The 13,713-nt window shown below is 49.1% G+C and overlaps 5 protein-coding genes across 5 annotated transcripts; 2 read left to right on the forward strand and 3 right to left on the reverse strand.

The window, feature by feature from the left end:
• Positions 1 to 4: 4 nt before the first annotated feature.
• On the reverse strand, positions 5 to 1,908 carry Z518_07914 (uncharacterized protein; the record flags this gene model as incomplete). Its single annotated transcript, XM_013413657.1, has 10 exons — positions 5 to 132; positions 262 to 338; positions 388 to 459; positions 511 to 614; positions 737 to 888; positions 974 to 1,205; positions 1,262 to 1,374; positions 1,430 to 1,565; positions 1,616 to 1,656; positions 1,746 to 1,908. 10 exons carry the CDS (start codon positions 1,906 to 1,908, stop codon positions 5 to 7), a joined length of 1,218 nt encoding a protein of 405 aa, XP_013269111.1.
• Positions 1,909 to 4,648: 2,740 nt separating this feature from the next.
• Positions 4,649 to 5,566, forward strand: Z518_07915 (40S ribosomal protein S3; the record flags this gene model as incomplete). The annotated part of the gene is made up of 3 exons (XM_013413658.1): positions 4,649 to 4,802; positions 4,863 to 5,176; positions 5,249 to 5,566. The coding sequence occupies 3 exons, from the start codon at positions 4,649 to 4,651 to the stop codon at positions 5,564 to 5,566; spliced, it is 786 nt and encodes a 261-aa protein (XP_013269112.1).
• A 282-nt stretch (positions 5,567 to 5,848) lies between these two features.
• Z518_07916 (phenylalanine-tRNA ligase, beta subunit) lies at positions 5,849 to 7,657 on the reverse strand (the record flags this gene model as incomplete). Its single annotated transcript, XM_013413659.1, has 1 exon — positions 5,849 to 7,657. The coding sequence occupies one exon, from the start codon at positions 7,655 to 7,657 to the stop codon at positions 5,849 to 5,851; it is 1,809 nt and encodes a 602-aa protein (XP_013269113.1).
• A 669-nt stretch (positions 7,658 to 8,326) lies between these two features.
• Z518_07917 (uncharacterized protein) lies at positions 8,327 to 10,408 on the forward strand (the record flags this gene model as incomplete). Its single annotated transcript, XM_013413660.1, has 5 exons — positions 8,327 to 8,389; positions 8,445 to 8,550; positions 8,605 to 8,756; positions 8,804 to 9,994; positions 10,055 to 10,408. 5 exons carry the CDS (start codon positions 8,327 to 8,329, stop codon positions 10,406 to 10,408), a joined length of 1,866 nt encoding a protein of 621 aa, XP_013269114.1.
• A 1,131-nt stretch (positions 10,409 to 11,539) lies between these two features.
• Z518_07918 (uncharacterized protein) lies at positions 11,540 to 13,491 on the reverse strand (the record flags this gene model as incomplete). Its single annotated transcript, XM_013413661.1, has 2 exons — positions 11,540 to 11,591; positions 11,714 to 13,491. 2 exons carry the CDS (start codon positions 13,489 to 13,491, stop codon positions 11,540 to 11,542), a joined length of 1,830 nt encoding a protein of 609 aa, XP_013269115.1.
• Positions 13,492 to 13,713: the final 222 nt, after the last annotated feature.

Here is a 13,713-nt window from a genome sequence, read left to right on the forward strand (position 1 = left end):
TGCATCACCATGTGTCTCCTCCAACTTGATCGGCCTCATCACTGTTACCCATCTCTAGCTCGTCTTCGTCATCAAAGTTGAGAGCTCCATCTTCAGACTTTAAAGTGCTGCGAGAAATGCGGAACCTCCAGGCTGTTCTCCATGAGAAGCTTCGTCAGGAATGGTCCATCTTGCTCATTGCAGAAGGATGCCACAAGACCTGCGACCTATGATGCCTATTGGTCATTGCAGCCTTGGTACATGAGGAGGATGACAGCTTACCAATACGATGAACATATTCGCTACGACCACCGAATTCAGCACTAGGAAAGTCGAAGTTGATGATGTGCATTACGTTGCTCGATGTTGGTCAGCGATGGGTTCTGGAAATTTTCTCTCAAAACGTACCGTACGTCAAGACCACGGCCACTAACTCCAGTTGCAACCATAATCAGGGATTTACCGGACTTGAAGGAACAACTGTGGCATACATTAGTCCGGTGCACCGTCCAGTGGGTATTAGAAACCCACAGTGCATCCTCACGCTCCCATTGAGTACGATCAGCATGAATGGAAGTAGATGGCAATCCCATGTTGAACAAGTAGTCATCAATGAAGTCCGCAGTTTCTTGTTTCTAACGAAGATAAGAGTGTGCGATGGAGGCATGGATAGCACCCAAGCCATAGAGAGCTTTCTACGTCTTATTTTGATCGGCCCACATGAGGTAGCGTATACGAGGTGCTTTGTCAAACATACGTGCTGCTTGACGTTGGCATGGGCTAAACCAGTACGACCAACGCCGACATGAACGTGGTCGGAGGCGAGGTACATGGCAGCTAGCTTCCGAACACGCTTTGGGAACGTGGCAGAGAAAAGAAGGTAGCGATGGTCACCATCCTCATTGATATCTGGAGGAGTTAGCAAGTACACAGGGAAGAGAAAAGGACTGAGTAATCTACCACCCCCCCAACATGATCTTGTCTATCTCTTCACCCCAGTCTCCGTGAAGCATCTCATCTGCCTCAATGATGATGGTGAATTTGACACGGGACAATGAGAGAATATCTGGACGACTCATAGTATCGAGCAAGCGGCCTGGGGTTGCCACAAAGAGGTCGCATCCTTTGGCAAGCTGATTGATCTGATTGCGAACAGGGGCGCCACCGTATGCGACACAAGGGCGGAGCATGGAGCGGTAGCAAAGACGACGTGCTTCATCAAAGATCTGGCAGCACAGCTCACGAGTTGGGCGACGATGAGAATCAAAGGCTCAGCACGGACACGTTTGCCATCCAGCTCCGGGTACAAACCAGGGCGGGGTGCCGCGAGCTCTCTGACTTTGCCCATGAGCTCGGAAATGCATGGAATGAGAAAAGCCGCAGTCTTGCCAGATCCTATTATGTTGTTAGCGAACACTGGCAACGGCCATCTCTTGATGCAGGAACTAACCTGTCTGCGCAATACCAATCATGTCATGGCCCCTGATCACCGCTGGAAAGGCGTAGGCTTGAATCGGAGTAGCGTACTGATAACCACAGAGTTGGACATTGTCCAAAATGACAGGATGGAGGCCGGCATCCGTGAACTATGTTGTGGTTACTACCGCCATGGACAAGAATGGGCGAAAGTACTCACACCGCTAACTGGGCCGACACGAACTTCGGACTCGATAATCACTTTAACAGAGGTAAGGCTGGATGGTCAGTGAAATGTTGTGCAGATTCCAAATTGGAAAGGATATGTTTCTGGAATTTCTCGCCGGCACGATTGATGTGCTGTCCTTGAAACAATTCTTTCTCCAACTTCTCATTTCGCGGTCCAACATCGCCGTCTGCTTTGTCCCATTCGTATCTTTCAGCATCATGTGCCCAGGTAGAGTTGGCCCTGTTATTTGCCTTGTTGCACTCCTCATCATCTGCTTCGTTCATGAGAACAGTAGGAGCCTTCGCATCGTAGTTGTATGCTTGCGGTTCAACCCATCCCGCAACGCGGACAGGCTTGATAGAGGATGCATTGATACCACCGGTATTGGTAGCTAGGTAGTGGTACCATTGCTAGCACTAGGCAAAGCTGCTGCCATGTCGGAAGTGTTGAGTGCAGAAGAAGCGGGCCCTAAGAAAAAAAAAAAAAAAGTAAGGGCCTGGCTCTCATGGTAAAGAGATGCCTCAGGTGAGAGTCACAAGGAGAATGTTGTTGAAGGCTGGGATAGGAAAAGACGATGGGAGAATGTGGGTGGAATTGTTTGGATTTAGCAAAACAAGCAAGGGTAACAGACGGCCAGAAGGTGAACGTGTTAACTGCGCCTAAAACGTGCGAAAGTTAAGAAGGGAAGTAACACGAGTATCCCTGATTTGATTGACCCAAGCTCAAGGTATCTCGAAGAGTGGTTGAGGTAGGAGAGGTTGACGTAACAAAACACAGGCTTCCGAAGAGGGAACGACATACCCAAAGGTGGTGCCGACGGTGCAGGACCGCTAGAGGGAATAGCCCAGCTTATGGCTGAACGCGAGGGGAGGGTTTGAGATTGTCAAAGGTTGTCAAAGCAGAGCCGAGCAAAAGGAGCTGTTTCGAGAGGGTGTTGAGATGTTGAGATGAAGGAGAGAAAGCCAGGTATTTGAATGGGATCAGTCGAGAAACCAGTGCAAGGCAATGATAATGACATCACTGAGAAGATCAACCCAGACGATTTAAGAGTGATGAAGTCGATGACGATTCTTTGACCTCCATGTGCTTCCCAGCGCATTTGAGGATCTGAGAAACGAGTCAGAGCAAGAGCGAGTTGAGGAGAGCGATAACAGACCATCCACATGACTGAACTCTCCTTTGTCGCCGACAGCATCAAGATCCAAGCTGACTTGCAATTTCATTTTGCAGAATATTTGCTAGAAGCAGAAGCCACTGGACCAGAAGACTGTTACGACGTCGGCTAGTGGTCTGATACCATCAAATGCAAACAGTACCTTCTTTTGATCTGCCAATGCAAAACGTTGATACTCAGCAGTAAACGGAGTCTAGACATGACGCACACGAAGCCTCTTTAACATCATCATCCGAGAATCCTACGGTCATATTCTTTCATGAACAAAAGATATGATGCTTCTTTCCCCCAGCTGTCCGAAACATTCTCCCAGACAGAGACAGGTGCAGCCAGAATACTTGCAGACAATGCAAAGAGGTGGGAACAGCAAGGGAGTCAGTAATCAGCCTTTGTCTCGACTCATGACCAGCAGTCTGATGACACTGGTCATTGCCTGATGTTATTTGAATAGGAGTGGCTTTTCAAAAATTCATACCTCTGCTCCTGAGTTCGAACAAATCACCACCGGATTACCAGGGTGGGAGAGACATATCATAGGAGCCATCAGAGCAGTCATCATGATCCTGAATGAATTGAGGCCGATAGAAGTGGTTCCAATCAATGAGGGGTTGACAGTCTAGCCCGGCGACACTGCCCGGTTTATTCGTTCGCGCCACGCTCCACGAGATGTCTTGACATGTAAAAAGCATACACATCGACCAGTAAAAAACTGTGTGGGGCATGAGCCACAAAAATGGGCAGAAAAGAACAGGAACACATTTGACAGCCACCAGGCTCTCTAACAACCCTGGGCTCTGAGGGTCTCGCCTTCTCAGAATAGAGTCCACCATGAAAAGGAGGAGATTTTCCAGCAAGGCTGAAACCAAAAGTTCGATACTCGGCCCTTTCGCGATAAGTCTGCTTGCCAGGATAGCTTGCCAGGATAGCGTGCCAGCGCAAAGCTGGCCCTCGAAGCTCGATCTCTAACCACTGAATGACGGGCGGACAATCCTCTCCTCTTGGAATTCCATATCGCCAGCTTCATTGTCCAAAATCACGGTGCGGGTCAGGAGTCGTGACAGGTCAAAGAAGCGTTGGATTTGGATTCAGGGGAAGAGTTTTTTTGTCGCTAAATTAGAGTGCACTGTGCTTGGCCGTAGTCGATCGAGCTCCTACAGAGGGCTTGTCCATCCTTCAACTTCCCGAGCAGCTTATCTTTGTAGCTGTGACTGCCCATAACTCAAGACCCTGAATCCTCCCACCACTGAAACTGAAATTCTGAGGAGTAGGAAATGCACGGGCAAATCATAATTAGGCCTTTGGCCCAATTTCCAGGGCAGCAAATTCCATCAGCCAAGGGTGGCGGTCTTTGCTCATTGTATCACCTCACTCTCCTTTCGGAGCTGGGCTTCTCTGATTTCTTCCGTTCTCTTTGCTCTCTCGCTCTATGGATTTTGTACTCTGTGCATGAGCGATTGAAATAAATTGAATTTGTGTCCTTCAATACTTCCATGCTTATCCGAATCTACCAAACTCATTCCCCCATCGCTTCTTTGATATGAAGACTACTACAGATGGGTAGATGCCGTACCGATGGACAAAGACGGCATTCTCGTAGCACCGATATTGATCAAGAATTATCTGTAAAGGGAGTTTCGCATCCTGGCAAGGCTACCGGAAATGATATCCGACCACATGAGCCGAATCACGTGCTACCAGCGGTCTGATTCGCCGATTTGACACACACAGAGCAAAATATTTCTTGGCAATCGAAATTGTGTGCGCGCCCGCTTGTTCTCCCCTCCAAATTGACGATTCCTCGAACCGCGAAAACTCCAGTTCCAGTTGGCTCCTCCAGTCAATCAGCCAAAATGACGACTCAACAAGGAGCTATTTCCAAGCGTCGCAAGTTCGTTGCCGACGGGGTCTTTTATGCCGAATTGAACGAATTCTTCCAGCGCGAGCTGGCCGAGGAAGGTTACTCTGGTGTTGAAGTCCGAGTCACTCCTACCGTTACCGACATCAGTATGTCCTGGGTCAGATGAATATAAAGGGAAATGGATATCTAACTTGAATTCTTTGCAGTCATCCGTGCCACACACACACAAGAAGTCCTGGGCGAGCAAGGGCGACGAATTCGCGAACTCACCTCTCTAATTCAAAAGCGCTTCAAATTCCCCGAGAACAGCGTCTCCCTTTACGCCGCCAAAGTGCAAAACCGTGGTCTTTCGGCCGTCGCTCAGTGTGAATCTCTACGATACAAATTGTTGAACGGTCTGGCTGTACGAAGAGCATGCTACGGTGTCCTGCGATTCATCATGGAGAGCGGTGCGAAGGGCTGCGAGGTTGTTGTCAGTGGAAAACTGCGGGCTGCTCGAGCAAAGAGCATGAAGTTTACCGTAAGGCCACACAGACAATTGAATTTCGAACTGTGAGAGTTCTTCTTAGGGATACTGACAGTTGGAAAATAGGACGGCTTCATGATCCACTCTGGCCAACCAGTCAACGACTTCATCGACCATGCCACCCGTCACGTCCTCCTCCGACAAGGTGTCCTGGGTATCAAAGTCAAGATCATGCGCGGAAGTGATCCTGAGGGCAAATCCGGTCCTCAAAAGTCTCTCCCCGACAGCGTCACCATCATCGATCCCAAGGAAGAGCAACCCGTCCTGCAACCTATGTCCCAAGATTACGGCGCGAAGGCCCTCGCAGCCCAGCAGGCGGCTCAAGATGCCAGGGCGGCAGAGGCGCAGGAGAATGGAGCAGAGGAGGTGTACGTCCAGGAATAGAATGCTTGGTTTCTACAAAGGTAGTCTCTCCACGAGCTTTAGCATACCATTTTTCCCGAAGAAAAGGACTCGGGCGCGTGCATTGAACGCTTCAAAGTCACGTTGTGATGCAGAATTCATGATGAAGCAGATATGGCGTCGAAGCAAAATAAACTTCGAATCTGACCAAGTTCCGTTGTCTCTACCCTATCTTTTTGCCCATTTTTGGTCGTCATCTACGGCGTCCATCATGAAGATAATACCTCCCGTGGTTGAGAGTCTCTTTTCCACATTGTCCAGCTCTCATAGGAAAACCTCGACATTGAACTCGAGCACACTCACAGGATATTTGAGCTCGAATTTCTCTAGCACGGTAGGATGCAGGATGCCAAAACTACCGATTACAATTTCCCTGCCGGCGATCTTCGCATGGATGCTGGCACCGTGTCCGGGGAAGTATGTGGCATCGTCGAGTTCTTGAATCCGATATTCCATTCCCCAAGGCTTCCCATTCTTAATCTCTAGTCCTTCTTCGTGCGTGATGAACGCGGTTTTCAACATCGCCATGACACGATCGAGCAGACCATGGACAACCTCAAAACCAGATGTTTTGCCATACCAAGCTGCGGCGAAGTGACGCTCATTTCGACTCTTGCGCTCGACGGTGCCGTCCTTGAACGCGACGTCGCTGACTTCGAAGATCTTGATAGGTATAGAGTGATGCTTGTTCTCGCGAATCGTCTTCAGCAGACCAGGTATCAAGGTTGTTCTGACGACTTGATACTCTGCGGTCTTAGGGTTAGCCAGTCTGACTGCAGTCTCGCCATCATCTTTGCGATTCAGCCAACTGAAGTTCTCATCGTGCGAACACAGGATCAGAGGTAGGGCTTCGGCCCAGCCAGCCATCGCGGCCTCGAGTCGTAGAATATCGGAGAGTTTGTTGATTGCAAGTGGAGCAGCGATTGTGGCGCCCACTTTGGGAAATGATCTTGGTAGTTTGTTGAAGCCATATGCAATACACACGTCTTCCATGATATCAGCTTGATGCAGCACATCTGCTCGTGTCGGAGGAATATCGACGTCAATTAGACTCGGGTCCGACTTGGACGGTCTGGCGGCGTAGCTCATCCGTGTGAGGAGGGTACAGATCTCCTGAGGGGACAGCGAAAGACCACAGCATTCATTGATATAATCTACTTCGGCTTCTGTGGAGCGCGGTGCCAGATCGGGCACTTGTCTTGTCTCGCCATTGTGCTCTGACATGACCTGAATTGGCTCCACCGTGAATTTTTCCGAGGTATATTGGGAGAACATAGATACCACAATGTTGATAACCAGCTCTAGTTTGGTTTTGTCGGTAGCTGTCACCTCGATGAAGACGTTCTTGGTGTCGAGAGTGATTTTGCTCAGGTTGCCGTTGATGATGGGTGGAAGAGAACAAACGGCACGGTTGGAGTCATAGATGACCGGGTACACAGGCGAATCTCTGATGATGTGGAGATATCGGCCAAGGTGCTTGTCTTTATCGTAGAATGCTATGAGTTCCTCTCCATTCATTTCCTTTGACTGATTAAGCGGAACAAATCGGATGTCTTTCGGTGGCAATGCTTCATAGGTGAAAGGCCCTTTAATCGTATCAAGGTCGTGCGTTCCAATGGAAACAAGAGTCCGTTGTCGTGCCAAATTTTGGTGTAGCTTGTCCTGGAGGTCGATGAAAGATTCATATCTCCCTTGGTTGAACTTGATGTTTCGCAAGATTGCTCCGGAGACATAGGGTCGTATTCTAGAGGTGTCTTTCTTGACTGTAATAGTTTGCATTTGACCATTGGAAGGGGCCTTCAGAACATATTTGGGCGCTTGGACCCTGCGATTGAAGATGTTGAGCATCAGCTGAATGCCCTCGAAGCAGAGCATGTCATAACGATTGGCGGGAATTTCGATCTTGAGCTGAGGCGGCTCTTGTTTTCCATTGACGATAGGTCTTTCTGTAAGAGAGGTGTCTTCATCCAGCTCGATTCCGAAGTCGAAACAGAGTTCGTCAAACTCCTCCGTAGTATACTGTCTGCCTAGGGCCTCGAACAAGGCAGCCTTGTCCACGGAGATGGTGGGCATATTGAAGGATGTTTCTGCAGAGACTTCTGGCTGGGCTGCAGGCGTAAGAACGACTCAGTGTTGAGAGACAGAGAAAAAGCTAGTTGCTCCTTCGAGATTGAAGAAGCCTTAAAACTGGAAAGGAATCTGGAGCGAAATTGAGGCAATATCAAAGAGTCATCGCGAGGCTTGGCAGGTGTTTTGGTGTGTCGGCCCAACATATGATGGGAGCTCAAATGAACTGATTATCCGCTTTTCCAAATTCCGCCATACACTTCACCAAGTCCCTGCGCTTTCAACTCCGGTATTTCATAGCAGGGCGCCTCTCGGACGAATCCATTTACCTTCGCGACACTCGAGTTCAACGATTTCCTGTAAGTTGTTCCCCCTTGCTCTCATGTGCATCAACAGTGTCGTCAAACCGCGCAGCCTACAACGGCAAGGCCACAACAATGCCTCCTGACACGTGTTGATTTATTCATGGCTGACCTCTATGACAGTCAGATATGCATTGGAATTTGTATTAGTTCTTCATCCGCGTCCACGAGTCTTCCATCCTGCTTCCTATCTCAGCACGGCTCGACGACTGTATTTCACCCGCTCTCGTTAACCCTCCCCCCCCCAAACCACACATCAACGGGGACTCTTTAAGATCGGGAGATAAACTGCATTGTTCCACAAAGATTCGCCATGGAGGGTCAAGATAATGGTGATGAGCTCTACCCCATCGCCGTTCTGATAGACGAACTCAAGGTACGGCTCGCTGAGCCCTCAGGAAATGTCGTAGCCCCGACTAATATGTATACAGCATGACGACGTTCTCCTTCGACTCAACGCCATTCATAGACTCTCTACAATTGCTCTTGCCCTGGGCCCCGAAAGAACAAGGGATGAACTAATACCATTCTTGGACGGTGGGGTCATGTTCGCCACAAAATAGTTGGAAACAACACTGACAACCCACTTAGACTCCGTTGAAGATGAAGATGAGGTCTTAACGGCCCTAGCAGAAGAGCTTGGAAACTTCATTGAGTACGTCGGGGGTCCAGAATGTGGTCACGTGCTCCTTGCGCCACTGGAGAATCTTGCGGCGATCGAGGAACCGCTTGTGCGGGACAAGGTATGGGCGGAGGAGATATTACAAGGAGAAGGAGCTGACATTGAAAGGCGGTTGAATCTCTCAATAAAATCTGCGAAGACTTGTCAGAGCGACAAGTAGAAGAATATTTCATTCCTCTTACGATTCGTCTTTCGAAAGCCGATTGGTTCACCTCAAAGATATCAGCTACAGGGCTATACACGACTCCTTACCGGAAAGCATCACCGGCTTCGCAACAAGGTCTTCGAACCCAGTTTGGTCATCTCGTTCACGATGAAACACCAATGGTCCGACGACAAGCCGCGAATAATTTGGCCAAATTCGTCAAGGAGGTGCCAGTGTCTGTGGTGATTGATGAAATGATCCCTCTGTTCCAACATCTTGCCAGCGATGATCAAGACAGTGTCCGATTGCTCACGGTTGAGGTGCTCATCTCCATTGCCGAAGTCATTCCCAAAGAACAGCAGCCAAGCCATGGCGTACTCTTGACGGCGTTGAGGAGTTTATTCGAAGACAAGAGCTGGAGAGTGCGATACATGGTGGCGGAGAAGTTTGAGAAGATTGCTAAAGCCGTCAATGAAGAGGTGGTCACAAGAGATCTTGTTCCAGCATTTGTGAAGCTGCTCAAGGACAGCGAGGCTGAAGTCCGGACCGCAATCGCCAGTCAAATCCCTGGTTTCTGCGGACTGCTGGATCGCGAAACGTTGCTGAATGAAATCATGACGAGCATTGAAGATTTGGTATCAGATCCATCTCAACATGTCCGGGCTGCTCTCGGAACACAACTCAGTGGATTGGCTCCGATACTCGGCAAGGAAGAGACCATATCTCATCTTCTTCCCATGTTCTTGCAAATGCTCAAGGATGAATTCCCGGATGTCCGACTACACATCATTTCCAAACTTGAACTTGTCAACAATGTCATTGGCATAGAACTACTCTCACAATCTCTCCTGCCGGCCATCGTCCAACTCGCCGAAGACAAGCAATGGCGCGTCCGTCTCGCTATTATCGAATACATCCCATTGCTAGCCAAGCAGTTGGGTATGAAATTCTTCGATGAACAATTGAGTTCCCTGTGTATGGGCTGGTTGGGTGATACTGTCTTCTCCATCAGAGAGGCCGCGACAGCCAACTTGAAGAAGCTTACAGAAGTGTTTGGTGTGGAGTGGGCAAATCGATCTATCATTCCCAAGGTTGCAGCAATGAGTCAACAGCCAAACTACCTCTACCGAATGACGACTTGCTTTGCTATCACGGTACGTCGAGATGTCGCTCGTTCTTTTGACTTTCCAGACAACCTCTAACCTCTCACCTAGACCCTCGCACCAGTCATCACTCTCGACATAATTTCAGACAGTGTCCTGCCGATGATGGACCAACTCGTATCCGACCCCATTCCCAATATTCGCTTCAACATAGCTAAATCTTATGCTGTCCTTATCGACATTCTTCGCCGCCTTCCTGCCGAGGGTACAATCGCGCAACTCGAAGAGTCTGGTTCCACAACTGCTCAACCCAGTCCCAAGGGCTTAGAGTTGATCAACGGCCAAATCATTCCTAACCTGGAAAAGCTGCAACACGATGAAGACGTTGATGTCAGATATTTCGCCACCATTGCGGCAGGCGGGAGTGTGAACGCTGCGGTTGAGAGGATGGATACAGGACAGTAGTTCTTGGGGCGAGCCAGCGCTGAAAAACAAATAGGCAGGGCATTAGAATTCGGGATGGGAGTGGGATTGACTACCGGGATCAATTCAGGACGGCCCCCTAAAGAAAGAAGGAAAGACAGACAATGAAAGACGCACAGTGGGAGATGTACGAGTCAAAGTCAAAACTTGAACAAGTTCTAGTCAAATGTGCTAGTTGAATGATACCAAACTCTCAAATCTCGAAATTCGGAATCCAACATCAAACACGAATGAGACATCAGATCGGACCAGATTCATCGCACCAGTTTCAGACTCCGCTGCGAGGCAGGCGACAAGGGATTGAAGGGGAAAAAAAGGGGATATGGAACATCAAGAGTCAGGACCATTTGTATCTAGCAGCCTGCAAAAGGGGGGTTTTTGAATTTGTGTTTTGCTCTAGTCGTTTCCAATAGAACATAATCATTTTAGGTCTCGCACGAATTTGAATGTAGTTCCAACGTAGAGGTCCTGGTTCCATCCTGTGTTTATGTCCAAGCAACAAGGTTCAATTTATTATTTTGGGGCTGAGAGGTCTTCACTTTACATTTTGTTCAACGAGGCTCGTATCGACCAGAAGGTATGTATAGTATACATAGCTAAATACATCTGTTTGCGTCAGTAGTAGGCTATTCTGTTCTGTCTCGCCTTGTCTTCTTGTCTTTTCCTTATCCCGTTGGTCCTCCTCCTTTCCTTCCTTTTGGGATTTTGTTGATATCATTGTCCGTCGCGGTCATGTTTTCGACACTCTCATTGTACCTCCTCGCCCACCTGTTCACTGCGATTGCGTGTCGAGAATGGGGAAGGGGAGTGAGAAGAGAGGACCTACGTACCCTGAACAACTGAACACGAATGACATTATTCTGACAAAACTCCCAGAATCAGGAATCACATAGATGACAGACAAGCCCGAGTCAGACAAGGGTGTTTTTGAATTTTGATTACCACCAGCCCAGAGAGTACAGAGCGGGTCGACAAGTTGTCCAACGAGAGCCGACTCTATCCAAGTGAGAGCGACGAGACAAAATGGCGATATTCAATCGCGGGGTGGCGGTATGTATCAATGGATGAGACGACCATTTCAATGCCGAATCGAATGAATAGATAATGGCGCCATCACAAGCTGAATCCAATGTTGTACCTATTGTCGTCGATCAAGCGGCCATATCTGCATTGCAATTAGTGTCATATTCCTCGCGCCTCAGGCGATTTTCGATTCACAAACACAGTGGAGGGAATGATATGATCGGAAGCAAAACAGAGAAGCAGAGGAAAGAAATGGTAACTCACTCCAGCAACAATCTAAAATACCAAACTTCCAAGTCTTCATTCCTCAGCACCTTCTGTGCCCATTGGCGTCCCTGACCGGCGATCTTCTTCCCTTCGACCTTGCCGCTCTGTTCTTGGTCAAAATATCGCACCGACTCTACATATTCATCCCCTTGTAAGCCAAATGGGACGTAATGCACCCACGGACGGAGCCATTCGTCGTGCCATTCACGGAATACAGCGAGCTTGTAGACCAGACTATTGCTCAGCAGCCACGCATAGTAGCGTCCCGAAAACGCATTGCCGTCGATGTCCAGTAGATATCGCGATGCAAGAGCATCGAACATATTCACCGGCTCCACGGTGCCGAAGTACTCACGCTGTGCATCGCAGTCGCCCGGATCGCATTGCCCGATGTAGGTAAACTTGACGTCGAAATAATGCGACATCTGTTGCAGTGAAATCTCTTTCTCGCGCCAGACATCCTCTGTGAAGGTGGAATTGTCGAGCTCGAGTATCTTGGCCGTGTTGAGTGGTTGGATCTTGGCGAGGAATCGCTGACGGTGTTGTCGTCTCCAACCGCCATCACGAGAGAATCCCCCTGTCGTGCTACCTCGCCAATACATCGTCGGAGCCTTCTCTTCCCATGGCATATCCCGCTCCTTCTCATACTTCACTCGGCCCATATAGTACCATGGCGAGGGATAAAGAATATCCTGAAAACTGGAGATCTTGGACTGTGAGAATATCGGGAAAAGATCGTGGGTTACGTCGAAAGCGTTGGGACGGTCGAAGAATCCAAAGGATTTCTCCATGCTTGGTGAATTACAGATATCGGAAAAGGCTGTAGTGTTGCGGATGAACCCAAGAGGCAGGTCAGTGTACGCTGTAATGTTGTCGGGACAGGAGTCGTTCAGGCAGATGCGAGCTGGACTGTCTGGAGAGCAGGATAGTCTTGAGTCACTCCAAGTCGGTTGATGGGCGAAACGGTTGAAGCGTGTCGTCTTGTACTCTTTGATCCGTATCCCTTCTCCCAAGTCTTCTGCCCTCGGCGACCATCCATTGCTTAATCCTTGATTGGCATACGCCTTGGGGATGTTCTCGTCCTTCGCCACCTGAACGTGATGCAGCAGGTCATCATGCTGCAACACCACTCGGGGCTCGTCGTGAATATTGAAGGCCAAGTCCATGTCCGGCAGATACATAATAAACTCCTTCAACATGATGGGTGTCGCCTCACGATGCCATTCATACATATCACCACCCCCTTCAATCTTGGTGACTTTGCCATCCCGAATCATCACCGCGATCAACGCATTGTCAAATCCAATGGCCTCTCTTGTTCTCTCTCTAATCACAGCCGGCTCCAGTGCCCAGAACGGCAGCAGTTGATGGTATATCGTGTCATATTCGTCAATGAGCTCAACTCCTCGCTTTTTTGCAAAGTTGTACCACTTGTCGAAATGCGGCGGAGGTGGTAGCTTGTACCGCCTGCGGTACTCGGCTACCGCATCGCTTAGAGATCGAGACTGACGCGCGAGAACGGTTTGAAAATCACCTTCTGCTTGGGCGACTAGCTGATGGATAGGATGCAGGAGTGAACTCGCGGGGAGGAGGGGTTCGTTCTCCTCGTGAGCATGATGACCGTGAAGAAGGGAGGTGGATTCCTCGAGTGTCTCTGGGCGCCGGAGGAGATACGTCGTGAATGTAGCTGTGACAAGCAGGCAAACAAGGACCAGTAACTTTCGAGATCTTATCATGCCTTGCACATAGCTTCTATTGGGAGTTCGAAGATTCATGCATGGACCGGAAATGGTGAAGAGGATGGTTGACACATGCTGCGTTGAAGAATGCCGAACAATATGTCGATGTTCAGGTACGGTCCAGCAAAACTCGATGCGTACCCAATATAAACCTGCTGCAAGACTTGTATGACTCAGGAGGGGGGAGAGAGAGAGAGAAAGAGAGAGACAGAGATTAATCTATTTTATTCCTGCACGAATATTCGCGACAAACGGAGG

Source organism: Rhinocladiella mackenziei (genome assembly GCF_000835555.1).
Source record: "Rhinocladiella mackenziei CBS 650.93 unplaced genomic scaffold supercont1.6, whole genome shotgun sequence".
Classification (NCBI taxonomy): Eukaryota; Fungi; Ascomycota; class Eurotiomycetes; order Chaetothyriales; family Herpotrichiellaceae; genus Rhinocladiella; species Rhinocladiella mackenziei.